The 14,282-nt window shown below is 50.4% G+C and overlaps 1 protein-coding gene across 3 annotated transcripts in view; it reads right to left on the bottom strand.

The window, feature by feature from the left end:
• Positions 1–14,282, bottom strand: part of LOC129829651 (neural cell adhesion molecule L1-like) — a 146,645-nt gene that overhangs the window by 45,919 nt on the left and 86,444 nt on the right. For 2 of the 3 annotated variants that reach the window (XM_055891486.1, XM_055891488.1), the window contains exons 6-9: positions 5,267–5,389; positions 4,796–4,966; positions 913–1,027; positions 481–665 (exon numbers count right to left, since the gene is read on the bottom strand). In XM_055891486.1, the coding sequence (XP_055747461.1) occupies positions 481–665; positions 913–1,027; positions 4,796–4,966; positions 5,267–5,389 (594 nt within the window). Of the gene's footprint in view, positions 1–480; positions 666–912; positions 1,028–4,414; positions 4,536–4,795; positions 4,967–5,266; positions 5,390–14,282 lie in introns of those variants that run through there. The other variant, XM_055891489.1, reaches the window with a different exon arrangement.

Raw genomic sequence — 14,282 nt, 5'->3', positions numbered from 1 at the left:
CAGACATCATGGACAACAACAGACAGCATAGACACCAACAGACAGCACGGACAACAACAGACATCATGGACAACAACAGACAGCATAGACAACAACAGACAACATGCACCACAACAGACAGCATAGACCACAACAGACAGCATAGACCACAACAGACAACATGCACCACAACAGACATCATGGACAACAACATGCAGCATAGACAACAACAGACAGCATAGACAACAACAGACAGCATAGACAACAACAGAAATCATGGACAACAACAGACAGCATAGAACACAACAGACAGTATAGACAACAATGTTATACATCACATAGAAAAGCATCAATAGACAACAACAGTATGACACACAACAAGATCATACGTACTGTAACGCATGAGAGTATAATGGAAAACACATCAACACACAACCACAGCAGTAACCTTAGCAGGTAAACGAGAGAGGAAACAGTGTGTGTGTGTGTTGTCTTGTTTACCTTCGACGCTAACGGTGTAGGTGTGTGTGACCTTGCCCTGTAAGTTGTTGGCTGAACACTGGTACTCTCCCCCGTCACTATCTGAGATGTTACTGATGCGCAGCAGACGGTCAGACAGATGTCTGGACGTACGGGACTCGGACAGCTGACCGTCCTTCCTCACCCACTGGACTGTAGGGGTAGGGCTGGAGGGGGAGGGAGAGCGAGGAGGGAAGGGGGATGGTGGAGCCAAAAGGGGGAGTGGAGGGAGGGAGAGGGGGAGTGGAGGGAGGGAGGGGGGAAGGAAGGGAAAGACAGAAAGAGAGGAAGAAAGAGGGGGAGAGGGAGCGAAAAAGAGGCAAGATAGGTCAAGAGGAACATCTAACATCTAACAGGCTCGCTTTGATTGACCTAGCCATGCCTGTGCACAGACAGAGAGAGAGTTAGACTTACAGGCCCTGGACGATGCACTCCAGCTCCAGGCTCTGGCCCCGGAGGGCGTGGTAAGTGCTGTGGGTCCCTGAGGGCCTCATCATCTGGGGCCTCCGGCTCCGAACCACTGAGTTAGCTGGAGAGAGAGGGGGAGAGAGAGGGAGGGAGGGGGAGAGAGCGGGAGAGAGAGAGGCAGAGACAGAAACAGAGGTTCATACAGTGGTAGAAAATGTAAAAGTAAAGATACATTTACATTTACATTTAAGTCATTTAGCAGACGCTCTTATCCAGAGCGACTTACAAATTGGTGCATTCACCTTATGATATCCAGTGGAACAACCACTTTACAATAGTGCATCTAAATCATACGTTGATAGAAAATTACTAAAGTAAAAGCAAAAATCACCCAGTAAAATACTACTTGAGTAAAAGTCTGAAAGTATTTGGTTTTAAATATACACTGAACAAAAATATGAAAGTAACATGTGAAGTGTTGGTCCCATGTTTCATGATCTGAAATTAAAAGATCCCAAAAATGTTCCATACCCACAAAAAGCATATTTTTCTCAAATGTTGTGCACAAATTTGTTTACATCCCTGTTAGTGAGCATTCTCTGTTGACAACATAATCCATCCACCTGACAGGTGTGGCATATCAAGAAGCTGATTGAACAGCATGATCATGACACAGGTGCAGCTGAGGAGTATTTCTGTCTGTAATACAACCCTTTTGTGAGGAAAAACTAATTCTGATTGGCTGGGCCTGGCTCCCCAATGGGTGGGCCTGGCTGTCAAGTGTGTGGGCCTATACCTTCCAAGGCCCACCCATGGCTGCACCCATGTCCAGTCATGTGAAATCCATAGATTAGGGCTTAATTTATGTATTTAATTGGACTGATTTCCTTATATGAACTGTAACTCGTAGAATCGTTGAAATTGTTGCATGTTGCATTTATATTTTTGTTCAGTATACTTAAGTATTAACAGTGAAAGTAGGCTAAATGCCATAAATAATTTAAAATTACACATTGAGCCAACCAGACAGCATGATTTTCTTGTTTTTTAAATTTACGGATAGCCAGGGGCACACTCCAATACTCAGACATAATTTACAAACAAATAATTTGTGTTTAGTGAGTCTGCCAGATCAGAGGCAGGGGATGACCAGGGATGTTCTCTTGATAAGTGTGTTTAGTGAGTCTGCCAGATCAGAGGCAGGGGATGACCAGGGATGTTCTCTTGATAAGTGTGTTTAGTGAGTCTGCCAGATCAGAGGCAGGGGATGACCAGGGATGTTCTCTTGATAAGTGTGTTTAGTGAGTCTGCCAGATCAGAGGCAGGGGATGACCAGGGATGTTCTCTTGATAAGTGTGTTTAGTGAGTCTGCCAGATCAGAGGCAGGGGATGACCAGGGATGTTCTCTTGATAAGTGTGTTTAGTGAGTCTGCCAGATCAGAGGCAGGGGATGACCAGGGATGTTCTCTTGATAAGTGTGTTTAGTGAGTCTGCCAGATCAGAGGCAGGGGATGACCAGGGATGTTCTCTTGATAAGTGTGTTTAGTGAGTCTGCCAGATCAGAGGCAGGGGATGACCAGGGATGTTCTCTTGATAAGTGTGTTTAGTGAGTCTGCCAGATCAGAGGCAGGGGATGACCAGGGATGTTCTCTTGATAAGTGTGTTTAGTGAGTCTGCCAGATCAGAGGCAGGGGATGACCAGGGATGTTCTCTTGATAAGTGTGTTTAGTGAGTCTGCCAGATCAGAGGCAGGGGATGACCAGGGATGTTCTCTTGATAAGTGTGTTTAGTGAGTCTGCCAGATCAGAGGCAGGGGATGACCAGGGATGTTCTCTTGATAAGTGTGTTTAGTGAGTCTGCCAGATCAGAGGCAGGGGATGACCAGGGATGTTCTCTTGATAAGTGTGTTTAGTGAGTCTGCCAGATCAGAGGCAGGGGATGACCAGGGATGTTCTCTTGATAAGTGTGTTTAGTGAGTCTGCCAGATCAGAGGCAGGGGATGACCAGGGATGTTCTCTTGATAAGTGTGTTTAGTGAGTCTGCCAGATCAGAGGCAGGGGATGACCAGGGATGTTCTCTTGATAAGTGTGTTTAGTGAGTCTGCCAGATCAGAGGCAGGGGATGACCAGGGATGTTCTCTTGATAAGTGTGTTTAGTGAGTCTGCCAGATCAGAGGCAGGGGATGACCAGGGATGTTCTCTTGATAAGTGTGTTTAGTGAGTCTGCCAGATCAGAGGCAGGGGATGACCAGGGATGTTCTCTTGATAAGTGTGTTTAGTGAGTCTGCCAGATCAGAGGCAGGGGATGACCAGGGATGTTCTCTTGATAAGTGTGTTTAGTGAGTCTGCCAGATCAGAGGCAGGGGATGACCAGGGATGTTCTCTTGATAAGTGTGTTTAGTGAGTCTGCCAGATCAGAGGCAGGGGATGACCAGGGATGTTCTCTTGATAAGTGTGTTTAGTGAGTCTGCCAGATCAGAGGCAGGGGATGACCAGGGATGTTCTCTTGATAAGTGTGTTTAGTGAGTCTGCCAGATCAGAGGCAGGGGATGACCAGGGATGTTCTCTTGATAAGTGTGTTTAGTGAGTCTGCCAGATCAGAGGCAGGGGATGACCAGGGATGTTCTCTTGATAAGTGTGTTTAGTGAGTCTGCCAGATCAGAGGCAGGGGATGACCAGGGATGTTCTCTTGATAAGTGTGTTTAGTGAGTCTGCCAGATCAGAGGCAGGGGATGACCAGGGATGTTCTCTTGATAAGTGTGTTTAGTGAGTCTGCCAGATCAGAGGCAGGGGATGACCAGGGATGTTCTCTTGATAAGTGTGTTTAGTGAGTCTGCCAGATCAGAGGCAGGGGATGACCAGGGATGTTCTCTTGATAAGTGTGTTTAGTGAGTCTGCCAGATCAGAGGCAGGGGATGACCAGGGATGTTCTCTTGATAAGTGTGTTTAGTGAGTCTGCCAGATCAGAGGCAGGGGATGACCAGGGATGTTCTCTTGATAAGTGTGTTTAGTGAGTCTGCCAGATCAGAGGCAGGGGATGACCAGGGATGTTCTCTTGATAAGTGTGAGAATTGGAACATTTTCATGTCCTGCTAAGCATTTGAAATGTAACAAGTATTTTGGGGTGTCAGGGAAAATGTATGTGAGTAAAAAGTACATTATTTTCTTGTCATCTATGTTCATTAGCCACACTACTGTAGGCAACACGACAGATATCTGACATGCTCCTATACCCCCAGGTGGCCTTGGCTTGGGTTACGGTCCCATCAGTGACTCTGTTCATCAATGTCAAAGTGGCTTCTTAACTAACATGTGGGGAGGGGTTGAGACAACCTGTACTGTAGCTAACAAATGGCCTTCAGGTGCTATCGTATGTTACCATGGTGACTGACATTATTAGTGGTGACACATGGTCAGGGTGATTGACTCGTACTGCATTACCATGGTGACCAAGGTCAGTCTACATTGTGTTACCACGGTTACTGAGGTCTGTCTAGCTTAGTATTTACAGGTTGTAACAGTCAGGGTGATGGGTTCCTTAGAGAGTTTGGTTGGAGCGCTGAGGTGCTGGGCTTTATAGGTGTAGTCATAACAGTTATAGTACTGCGTTACCATGGTGAGTGACGGTGTACTTACAGGTTGTAACAGTCAGGGTGATGGGTTCCTTAGAGAGTTTGGTTGGAGCGCTGAGGTGCTGGGCATTATAGGTGTAGTCATAACAGTTATAGTACTGTGTTGCCATGGTGAGTGACGGTGTACTTACAGGTTGTAACAGTCAGGGTGATGGGTTCCTTAGAGAGTTTGGTTGGAGCTTTGAGGTGCTGGGCATTATAGGTGTAGTCATAACAGTTATAGTACTGTGTTACCATGGTGAGTGACGGTGTGCTTACAGGTTGTAACAGTCAGGGTGATGGGTTCCTTAGAGAGGATGGTGCGAGCGCTGAGGTACTGGACGTTACAGGTGTAGTCAATACGGGTGTCATCGACGGTGACGTGAGAGAAGTAGAGGTTCCCGTCCCGACCCTGGGTTACGCGATCATTTAGCTCAATGTGATTCATTCCTGGAGGGGAGTGGAGGGGGGGGGGAGAAGAGAAGGAGGGGGAGGGGGAGTAGGGGGGAAGGGAGTGAGAGGAGAAGGCGCGGGGAGGGGGAGTAGGGGGGAAGGGAGTGAGAGGAGAAGGCGCGGGGAGGGGAAGTAGGGGGGAAGGGAGTGAGAAGAGAAGGAGCGGGGAGGGGGAGTAGGGGGGAGGGGAGTGAGAAGGAGGGAGAATACCACGATGAAAAGTCAGATGGACAAAGGAGATGGAGAGACAGATAAAGGATGAGTAAAACAGACAGACAGAGAGAGAGAGATACTCACGCTCATCCATCCAGTGGATGACAGGAGGAACAGTGCTGAAGGGAGGGTTACATTTCAGTACCACACTCTCTCCTTCCTCCACCTTCTTTATCACCTTCTGCTCTTTCTGCAGGGCCGGGGCGTCTGAAAGGGAGGCACAGAGCGATGTCAGTAATTCTTTAGTTGAGGCTGGTATCGTGCAGTATGTATTACTTGTTAAGAGCATGTATAACCCCTTATAATAGTTTCTTGTCAACTCAGAAAATGTATGTCAAATCATAACAAGTATGTCAACTCATAGCACGTATGTCAACTCATAGCACGTATGTCAACTCATAGCACGTATGTCAACTCATAGCCCATATGTCAACTCATAGCACGTATGTCAACTCATAACACCCATGTCAAATCATAACAAGTATGTCAACTCAAAGCACGTATGTCAACTCAAAGCACGTATGTCAACTCATAGCACGTATGTCGACTCATAACACCCATGTCGACTCATAACACCCATGTCGACTCATAACACCCATGTCGACTCATAACACCCATGTCGACTCATAACACCCATGTCGACTCACAGCACGTATGTCAACTCATGGCACGTATGTCAACATAACAGTGTTATACATGCTCGTGACGAGGCTTACAATGCAAAATACCTTTTGCCTTAGCCAAAGTGTTAATGATATAAGCCTTTTCAACACAAGTCAGAATGCAAGCAGTAGACCACTTGTTTACAGGCAAACTTCTGCAATGCACAAGAATTGAACGTTTAAGAATATGATAAATCTTCAGAGACAACAAGTTGCAGTGTTATATTCCAGAAGTAGGATGCTGAATGCTTTGCGAGTCATAGCATAATCTGTGTGTGTGCTCTCTTCTCTATTGTTCTCATCATTAATACTCCCAGCAGACCTAGCAGAGTAAAGATGTTGCTGTTCTGTTGCTGCACGATGTCAACTAGACCTCGTCGTCAGGGAAACTGAGAAGGAGGTTTCCGGAGAGAGAGAGAGCCGGAGATACAGGTAGATGTGTGTGTGTATGTGTATGTGTATGTGTATGTGTGTGTGTGTGTGTGTGTGTGTGTGTGTGTGTGTGTGTGTGTGTGTGTGTGTGTGTGTGTGTGTGTGTGTGTGTGTGTGTGTGTGTGTGTGTGTTTGTGTTTGTGAGAGAGTCAAATCAAATGTTATTGGTCACATACACATGGTTATTAGATGTTATTGCAAGTGTAGCGAAATGCTTGTGCTTCTAGTTCCGACCGTGCAGTAACATCTCACAAGTAATCTAACAATTTCACAACAACTACCTTATACACACAAGTGTAAAGGAATGAATAAGAATATGTACATTTACATTTACATTTAAGTAATTTAGCAGACGCTCTTATCCAGAGCGACTTACAAATTGGTGCATTCACCTTATGACATCCAGTGGAACAGCCACTTTACAATAGTGCATCTAAATCTTTTAAGGGGGGGGAGGGGGGTCAGAAGGATTACTTTATCCTATCCTAGGTATTCCTTAAAGAGGTGGGGTTTCAGGTGTCTCCGGAAGGTGGTGATTGACTCCGCTGTCCTGGCGTCGTGTGTCAGAGCTACTAGGAGTACTGGGTGGATGGAGTCAAGCGCAGAGAGCAGGTTTAAGGAACGTGGATTTATTTTCCAATGCACAGGGAAAACGATCACGAGGCGCAGGACAATCCGGGTGGCGACGGTGAAAATCAGCCAAGAGGGAAGGATCTAAAATGTCTCTCCCCGGTACCCAGCACCTCTCCTCCGGACCGTACCCCTCCCAGTCAACGAGGTACTGCAGGCCCCTCACCCGGCGTCTCGAGTCCAGAATAGCTCGTACAGCGTACGCCGGGGACCCCTCGATCTCCAGAGGGGGCGGAGGGACCTCCGGTACCTCACCTTCCTGAAGGGGACCAGCTACCACCGGCCTGAGGAGAGACACATGAAACGAGGGGTTAATACGATAGTAAGAAGGGAGTTGTAATCTATAACACACCTCGTTTATCCTCCTCAGGACTTTAAATGGCCCCACACACTGCGGCCCCAGCTTCCGGCAGGGCAGGCGGAGGGGCAGGTTTCGGGTCGAGAGCCAGACCCTGTCCCCTGGTGCGAACACAGGGGCCTCACTGCGGTGGCGGTCAGCGCTCCTCTTCTGCCGCTCACTGGCCTGCCTGAGAGAGGCCTGAACAGCCCGCCAGGTCTCTCTAGAGCGCTGTACCCACTCCTCCACCGCAGGAGCTTCGGTCTGGCTCTGATGCCACGGAAGCCAGGACCGGCTGGTACCCCAATACGCATTCAAATGGCGACATGTTAGTAGAGGAGTGGCGGAGTGAGTTCTGGGCCAACTCTGCCCACGGGATGTACCTTGCCCATTCTCCAGGCCGGTCCTGGCAATACGACCTCAGAAACCTACCCACTTCCTGGTTCACTCTTTCCACCTGCCCATTACTTTCGGGGTGATACCCAGAGGTAAGGCTGACCGAGACCCCCAGACGCTCCATAAACGCCCTCCATACCCGGGACGTGAACTGGGGACCTCGATCAGATACGATATCCTCCGGCACCCCGTAATGCCGGAAGACGTGGGTAAATAGAGCCTCCGCAGTCTGTAGGGCCGTAGGGAGACCAGGCAATGGAAGGAGATGACAGGACTTAGAAAACCGATCCACAACGACCAAAACAGTAGTGTTCCCCTGAGACGGGGGAAGATCAGTTAGGAAATCTACCGATAAATGAAACCATGGCCGTTGTGGAACCGGGAGGGGTTGTAACTTCCCTCTCGGCAGGTGCCTAGGAACCTTACTCTGTGCGCATACCGAGCAGGAAGAGACATAGAGTCTCACGTCCTTAGCCAAGGTGGGCCACCAGTATTTCCTCCTAAGACCCCGCACTGTCTTCCCAATCCCCGGATGACCCGAAGAAGGTAATGTATGAGCCCACCGAATCAACCGATCACGAACACCAAGCGGTACGTACCTAAGGCCAGTAGGACACTGGGATGGCACAGGTTCTACCCTTAACGCCCGCTCGATGTCCGCGTCCACCTCCCATACCACCGGGGCCCCCAGACACGAGGCTGGAAGGATGGGAGTCGGATCGATGGGCCGGTCATCCGTGTCATAGAGACGAGACAGCGCGTCGGCCTTAGTGTTGAGGGAACCTGGTCGGTAAGAGATCGTAAATCTAAAACGAGTAAAGAACATGGCCCACCTAGCTTGACGCGGATTCAGTCTCTTCGCCTCTCGGATATACTCCAGATTGCGGTGGTCAGTCCAGATGAGAAAAGGGTATTTTGCCCCCTCAAGCCAGTGTCTCCACACCTTCAGGGCTTTGACCATAGCTAGTAACTCCCGGTCCCCCACATCATAGTTCCGCTCCGCCGGCTCCAGCTTCTTAGAAAAGAAAGCACAGGGACGGAGCTTCGGTGGAGTGCCCGAGCGCTGTGATAGCACGGCTCCAACACCAGCCTCGGACGCATCCACCTCCACTATGAACGCTAACGAGGGGTCCGGATGCGCCAACACGGGAGCTTCAGTAAACCTTGCCTTCAACTGGTTGAAGGCTCCATCTGCCTCGGCCGACCACCGTAGAGGCACCGGCCCCCCCTTCAGCAGTGAGGTAATGGGTGCCGCCACTTGACCAAAACCCCGGATAAACATCCGGTAGTAATTGGCAAACCCCAAAAACCGCTGCACCTCCTTTACCGTGGTTGGTGTCGGCCAATTACGCACGGCGTTAACGCGGTCACACTCCATCATCACCCCCGAGGTGGAAATGCGATAACCCAGGAAGGAAACGGCTGGTTTGGAGAACACGCATTTCTCAGCCTTGACGTACAGGTCATGCTCCAGCTGTCGCCTAAGCACCCTGCGCACCAGGGAGACATGCGCGGCGCGTGTGGCAGAATAGATCAAGATGTCATCAATATATACTACCACACCCTGCCCCTGCAAGTCCCTGAGAATCTCATCTACACAGGATTGGAAGACGGCTGGAGCATTCTTCAACCCATACGGCATGACGAGGTACTCATAGTGGCCTGATGTGGTACTAAACGCTGTTTTCCACTCGTCTCCTCCCCGAATACGCACCAGATTATACGCGCTCCTGAGGTCCAGTTTTGTGAAAAAACGCGCTCCGTGGAATGATTCCATCGCCGTAGCGATGAGAGGTAGTGGATAACTAAATCCCACTGTGATTGAATTTAGACCTCGATAATCAATGCACGAACGCAGTCCTCCCTCCTTTTTTCTCACAAAAAAGAAACTCGAGGAGGCGGGTGACATGGAGGGCCGAATGAACCCTTGTCCCAGAGCTTCCGTGACATATGTCTCCATAGCCAACGTCTCCTCCTGTGACAATGGGTACACGTGACTCCTGGGAAGTGCAGCGTTCTCCTGGAGGTTTATCACGCAATCCCACCGTCGATGAGGTGGTAATTTAGTCGCTTCCTTCTTACTAAAAGCGATAGCCAAATCGGCATATTCTGGGGGAATGCGCACGGTGGAAACCTGGTCTGGACTCTCCACCGATGTGGCACCAATGGAAACTCCCACACACCTACCTGAACACTCATCTGACCACCCCTGAAGAGCTCCCTGTCGCCAGGAAATGAGGGGATTGTGAATGGCTAACCAGGGAACAGCCAACACCACTGGAAACCCAGGTGAGTCAATAAGGAAAAAACTGATCTGCTCCCTATGATCCCCATGGGTTACCATGTCCAGCGGAATCGTGGCCTCCCTGACCAGCCCTGACCCTAACGGTCTGCTATCTAGGGAGTGCACGGGAAAAGGTGGGTCTATCTGCACCAGCGGAATACCCAACCTACGGGCGAGTCCGCGATCCATAAAACTCCCAGCTGCGCCTGAATCGACTAGCGCCTTATGCTGAAGAGAGGGGGAAAACGCAGGGAAAAAAATAACCAAAAACATGTGACCAACAGGGAGCTCTGGGTGAGTCTTGTGCCTACTCACCTGGGGTGGCCGAGGAGTATTCCGCCTGCCATCCCGACTCCCAGATGGACTCCTCCAGCACCGGTCCGAAGTGTGTCCTCTCCGGCCACAGTAGGTGCAAGAAGAGCCACCTCCTCCGGTCCCCCTAGATGCAGCTCCTCCCAACTCCATCGGAGTTGGAGCGGGAGGGCTGGGAGGTGGAATGAACAGGACCCCCTCTGAACGCCCGCGGGCAGCTAGCAAGTTATCTAATCGGATCGACATGTCGATCAGTTCATCTAAAGAGAGTGTGGTGTCCCGACAAGCTAGCTCCCGACGAACGTCCTCCCGGAGGCTACAACGGTAATGGTCTATTAAGGCCCTGTCATTCCACCCCGCACCAGCAGCCAAGGTCCGGAACTCTAATGCGAACTCCTGGGCGCTCCTCGTCTCCTGTCGAAGGTGGAACAGACGCTCACCCGCCGCTCGACCCTCTGGTGGGTGGTCGAACACAGCCCGAAACCGGCGGGTGAACTCTGCGTAATGGTCCCGAGCCGAGTCTGGGCTGTTCCAGACGGCGTTTGCCCAGTCCAGGGCCCTCCCCGACAAACAGGAGACAAGGAGGCTTACACTCTCCTCCCCCGAGGGAGTCGGACGCACGGTAGCCAGGTAAAGCTCAAGCTGGAGCAAAAATCCCTGGCAACCAGCCGCTGCTCCATCGTACACCCTCGGGGGGGTGAGACGCAATGAGCTGGTCCCAGCCGATGACCCTGTGGGAGTGGGTTGTGTCGTCTGCAGGGGAGCTGTAGGGGGCGTCGGAAGACCACTCCTCTCCCATCGTTCCATCCTCTCCATCATCTGGTCCATCGCTGACCCGATACGATGAAGTACAGCTGTATGATGATGGACACGCTCCTCCATAGTTGGGAGAGGGGTGGTCGCTGCTCCTGCTGACTCCATAGGTGGTGCGGGCTTCTGTCAGAGCTACTAGGAGTACTGGGTGGATGGAGTCAAGCGCAGAGAGCAGGTTTAAGGAACGTGGATTTATTTTCCAATGCACAGGGAAAACGATCATGCCCCAAAACATACGGGCGCATGAAATAAGGAGTCCAAAAACACCGGACTAAACTGTTTCGAGAAAATAAAGAAATCCACTTCACAAACCAACACCAACATAACAGAAAACAAGCCCGCACAACAGCCAGCGGGCTACCTACCCTTAAATAGCCTACCCCCCCAAACTAAACTCAAAACAGGTGCACCCAATCAGCCCAAACTAACAGAAACAAAAAGAACAGAATCGATGGCAGCTAGTAGGCCGGTGATGACGACCGCCGAGCGCCGCCCGAACAGGAAGAGGCACCATCCTCGGCGGGATTCGTGACATCGTGAGGGAGTTTGTTCCACCATTGGGGTGCCAGAGCAGCGAACAGTTTTGACTGGGCTGAGCGGGAACTGTACTTCCTCAGTGGTAGGGAGGCGAGCAGGCCAGAGGTGGATGAACGCAGTGCCCTTGTTTGGGTGTAGGGCCTGATCAGAGCCTGAAGGTACTGAGGTGCCGTTCCCCTCACAGCTCCGTAGGCAAGGACCATGGTCTTGTAGCGGATGCGAGCTTCAACTGGAAGCCAGTGGAGAGAGCGGAGGAGCGGGGTGACGTGAGAGAACTTGGTAAGGTTGAACACCAGACGGGCTGCGGCGTTCTGGATGAGTTGTAGGGGTTTAATGGCACAGGCAGGGAGCCCAGCCAACAGCGAGTTGCAGTAATCCAGACGGGAGATGACAAGTGCCTGGATTAGGACCTGCGCCGCTTCCTGTGTGAGGCAGGGTCGTACTCTGCGGATGTTGTAGAGCATGAACCTACAGGAACGGGCCACCGCCTTGATGTTAGTTGAGAACGACAGGGTGTTGTCCAGGATCATGCCAAGGTTCTTAGCGCTCTGGGAGGAGGACACAATGGAGTTGTCAACCGTGATGGTGAGATCATGAAACGGGCAGTCCTTCCCCGGGAGGAAGAGCAGCTCCGTCTTGCCGAGGTTCAGCTTGAGGTGGTGATCCTTCATCCACACTGATATGTCTGCCAGACATGCAGAGATGCGATTCGCCACCATGTATGTACATAAAAATATATGGATGAGTGATGGCCGTGTGGCATAGGCAAGATGCAGTAGATGGTATAGAGTACAGTATATACATATGAGATGAGTAATGTAGGGTATGTAAACATTATATAAAGTGGCATTGTTTAAAGTGACTAGTGATACATTTATTAAATCCAATTTTTTATTATTAAAGTGGCTAGAGATTGAGTCAGTATGTTGGCAGCAGCCACTCAATATGGGTGATGGCTGTTGAACAATCTGATTGCCTTGAGATAGAAGCTGTTTTTCAGTCTCTCGGTCCCAGCTTTGATGCACCTGTACTGACCTCGCCTTCTAGATGATAGCGGGGTGAACAGGTAGTGGCTCGGGTTGTTGTTGTCCTTGATGATCTTTTTGGCCTTCCTGTGACATCGGGTGGTGTAGGTGTCCTGGAGGGCAGGTAGTTTGCCCCCAGTGATGCGTTGTGCAGACCTCACTACCCTCTGGAGAGCTTTACGGTTGTGGGCCGAGCAGTTGCCGTACCAGGCGGTGATACAGCCCGACAGGATGCTCTCGATTGTGCATCTGTAAAAGTGTGTGAGTGTTTTCAGTGACAAGCCAAATTTCTTCAGCCTCTTGAGGTTGAAGAGGAGCTGTTGTGCCTTCTTCACCACGCTGTCTGTGTGGGTGGACCATTTCAGTTTGCCTGTGATGTGTACGCCGAGGAACTTAAAACTTTCCACCTTCTCCACTACTGTCCCGTCGATGTGGATAGGGAGATGCTCCCTTTGCTGTTTCCTGAAGTCCACGATAATCTCCTTTGTTTTGTTGACGTTGAGTGTGAGGTTATTTTCCTGACACCACACTCAGAGGGCCCTCCCCTCCTCCTTGTAGGCTGTCTCGTCGTTGTTGATAATCAAGCCTACCACTGTAGTGTCGTCTGCAAACTTGATGATTGCAGGTGACCGGAAACATGACCGAATACAAACAGTGTAGCTATTCCCTCCTCAAGGCAATCAAACAAGCTAAGCGTCAGTATAGAGACAAAGTAGAGTCGCAATTCAACGGCTCAGACATAAGAGGTATGTGGCAGGGTCTACAGTCAATCCCGGATTACAAAAAGAAAACCAGCCCCGTCGCGGACCAGGATGTCTTGCTCCCAGACAGATTAAACAACTTTTTTGCTCGCTTTGAGGACAATACAGTGCCACTGACTCGGCCCACTACCAAAACCTGCGGACTCTCATTCACTGCAGCTGACGTGAGTAAAACATTTAAAAGTGTTAACCCTCGCAAGGCTGCAGGCCCAGACGGCATCCCCAGCCGCGTCTTCAGGGCATGCGCAGACCAGCTGGCTGGTGTGTTTACGGACATATTCAATCAATCCTTATCCCAGTCTGCTGTTCCCACATGCTTCAAGAGGGCCACCATTGTTTCTGTTCCCAAGAAAGCTAAGGTAACTGAGCTAAATGACTATCGCCCCGTAGCACTCACTTCCATCATCATGAAGTGCTTTGAGAGACTAGTCAAGGACCATATCACCTCCACCCTACCTGACACCCTAGACCCACTCCAATTTGCTTACCGCCCCAATAGGTCCACAGACGATGCAATCGCCATCACACTGCACACTGCCCTAACCCATCTGGACAAGAGGAATAACTATGTGAGAATGCTGTTCATCGACTACAGCTCAGCATTTAACACCAAACTCGTCATCAAGCTCGAGAAGCTGGGTCTCGACCCCGCCCTGTGCAACTGGGTACTGGACTTCCTGACGGGCCGCCCCCCAGCTGGTGAGGGTAGGTAACAACATCTCCACCCCGCTGATCCTCAACACTGGGGCCCCACAAGGGTGCGTTCTGAGCCCTCTCCTGTACTCCCTGTTCACCCACGACTGCGTGGCCATGCATGCACAAAGACTTTTACCAGCAGCTGCATGATGTCTCAGCCTAGATATCCACACCTTGACACTAAAAACCTCTCAAGCCTAGAAAGATTTTGAAAG

The sequence above is a fragment of the Salvelinus fontinalis genome, chromosome 31, assembly GCF_029448725.1.
Source record: "Salvelinus fontinalis isolate EN_2023a chromosome 31, ASM2944872v1, whole genome shotgun sequence".
NCBI classification, from domain to species: domain Eukaryota; kingdom Metazoa; phylum Chordata; class Actinopteri; order Salmoniformes; family Salmonidae; genus Salvelinus; species Salvelinus fontinalis.
Note: the sequence above shows the minus strand (reverse complement) of the source record. Positions and strands in the feature narration are given on the sequence as shown.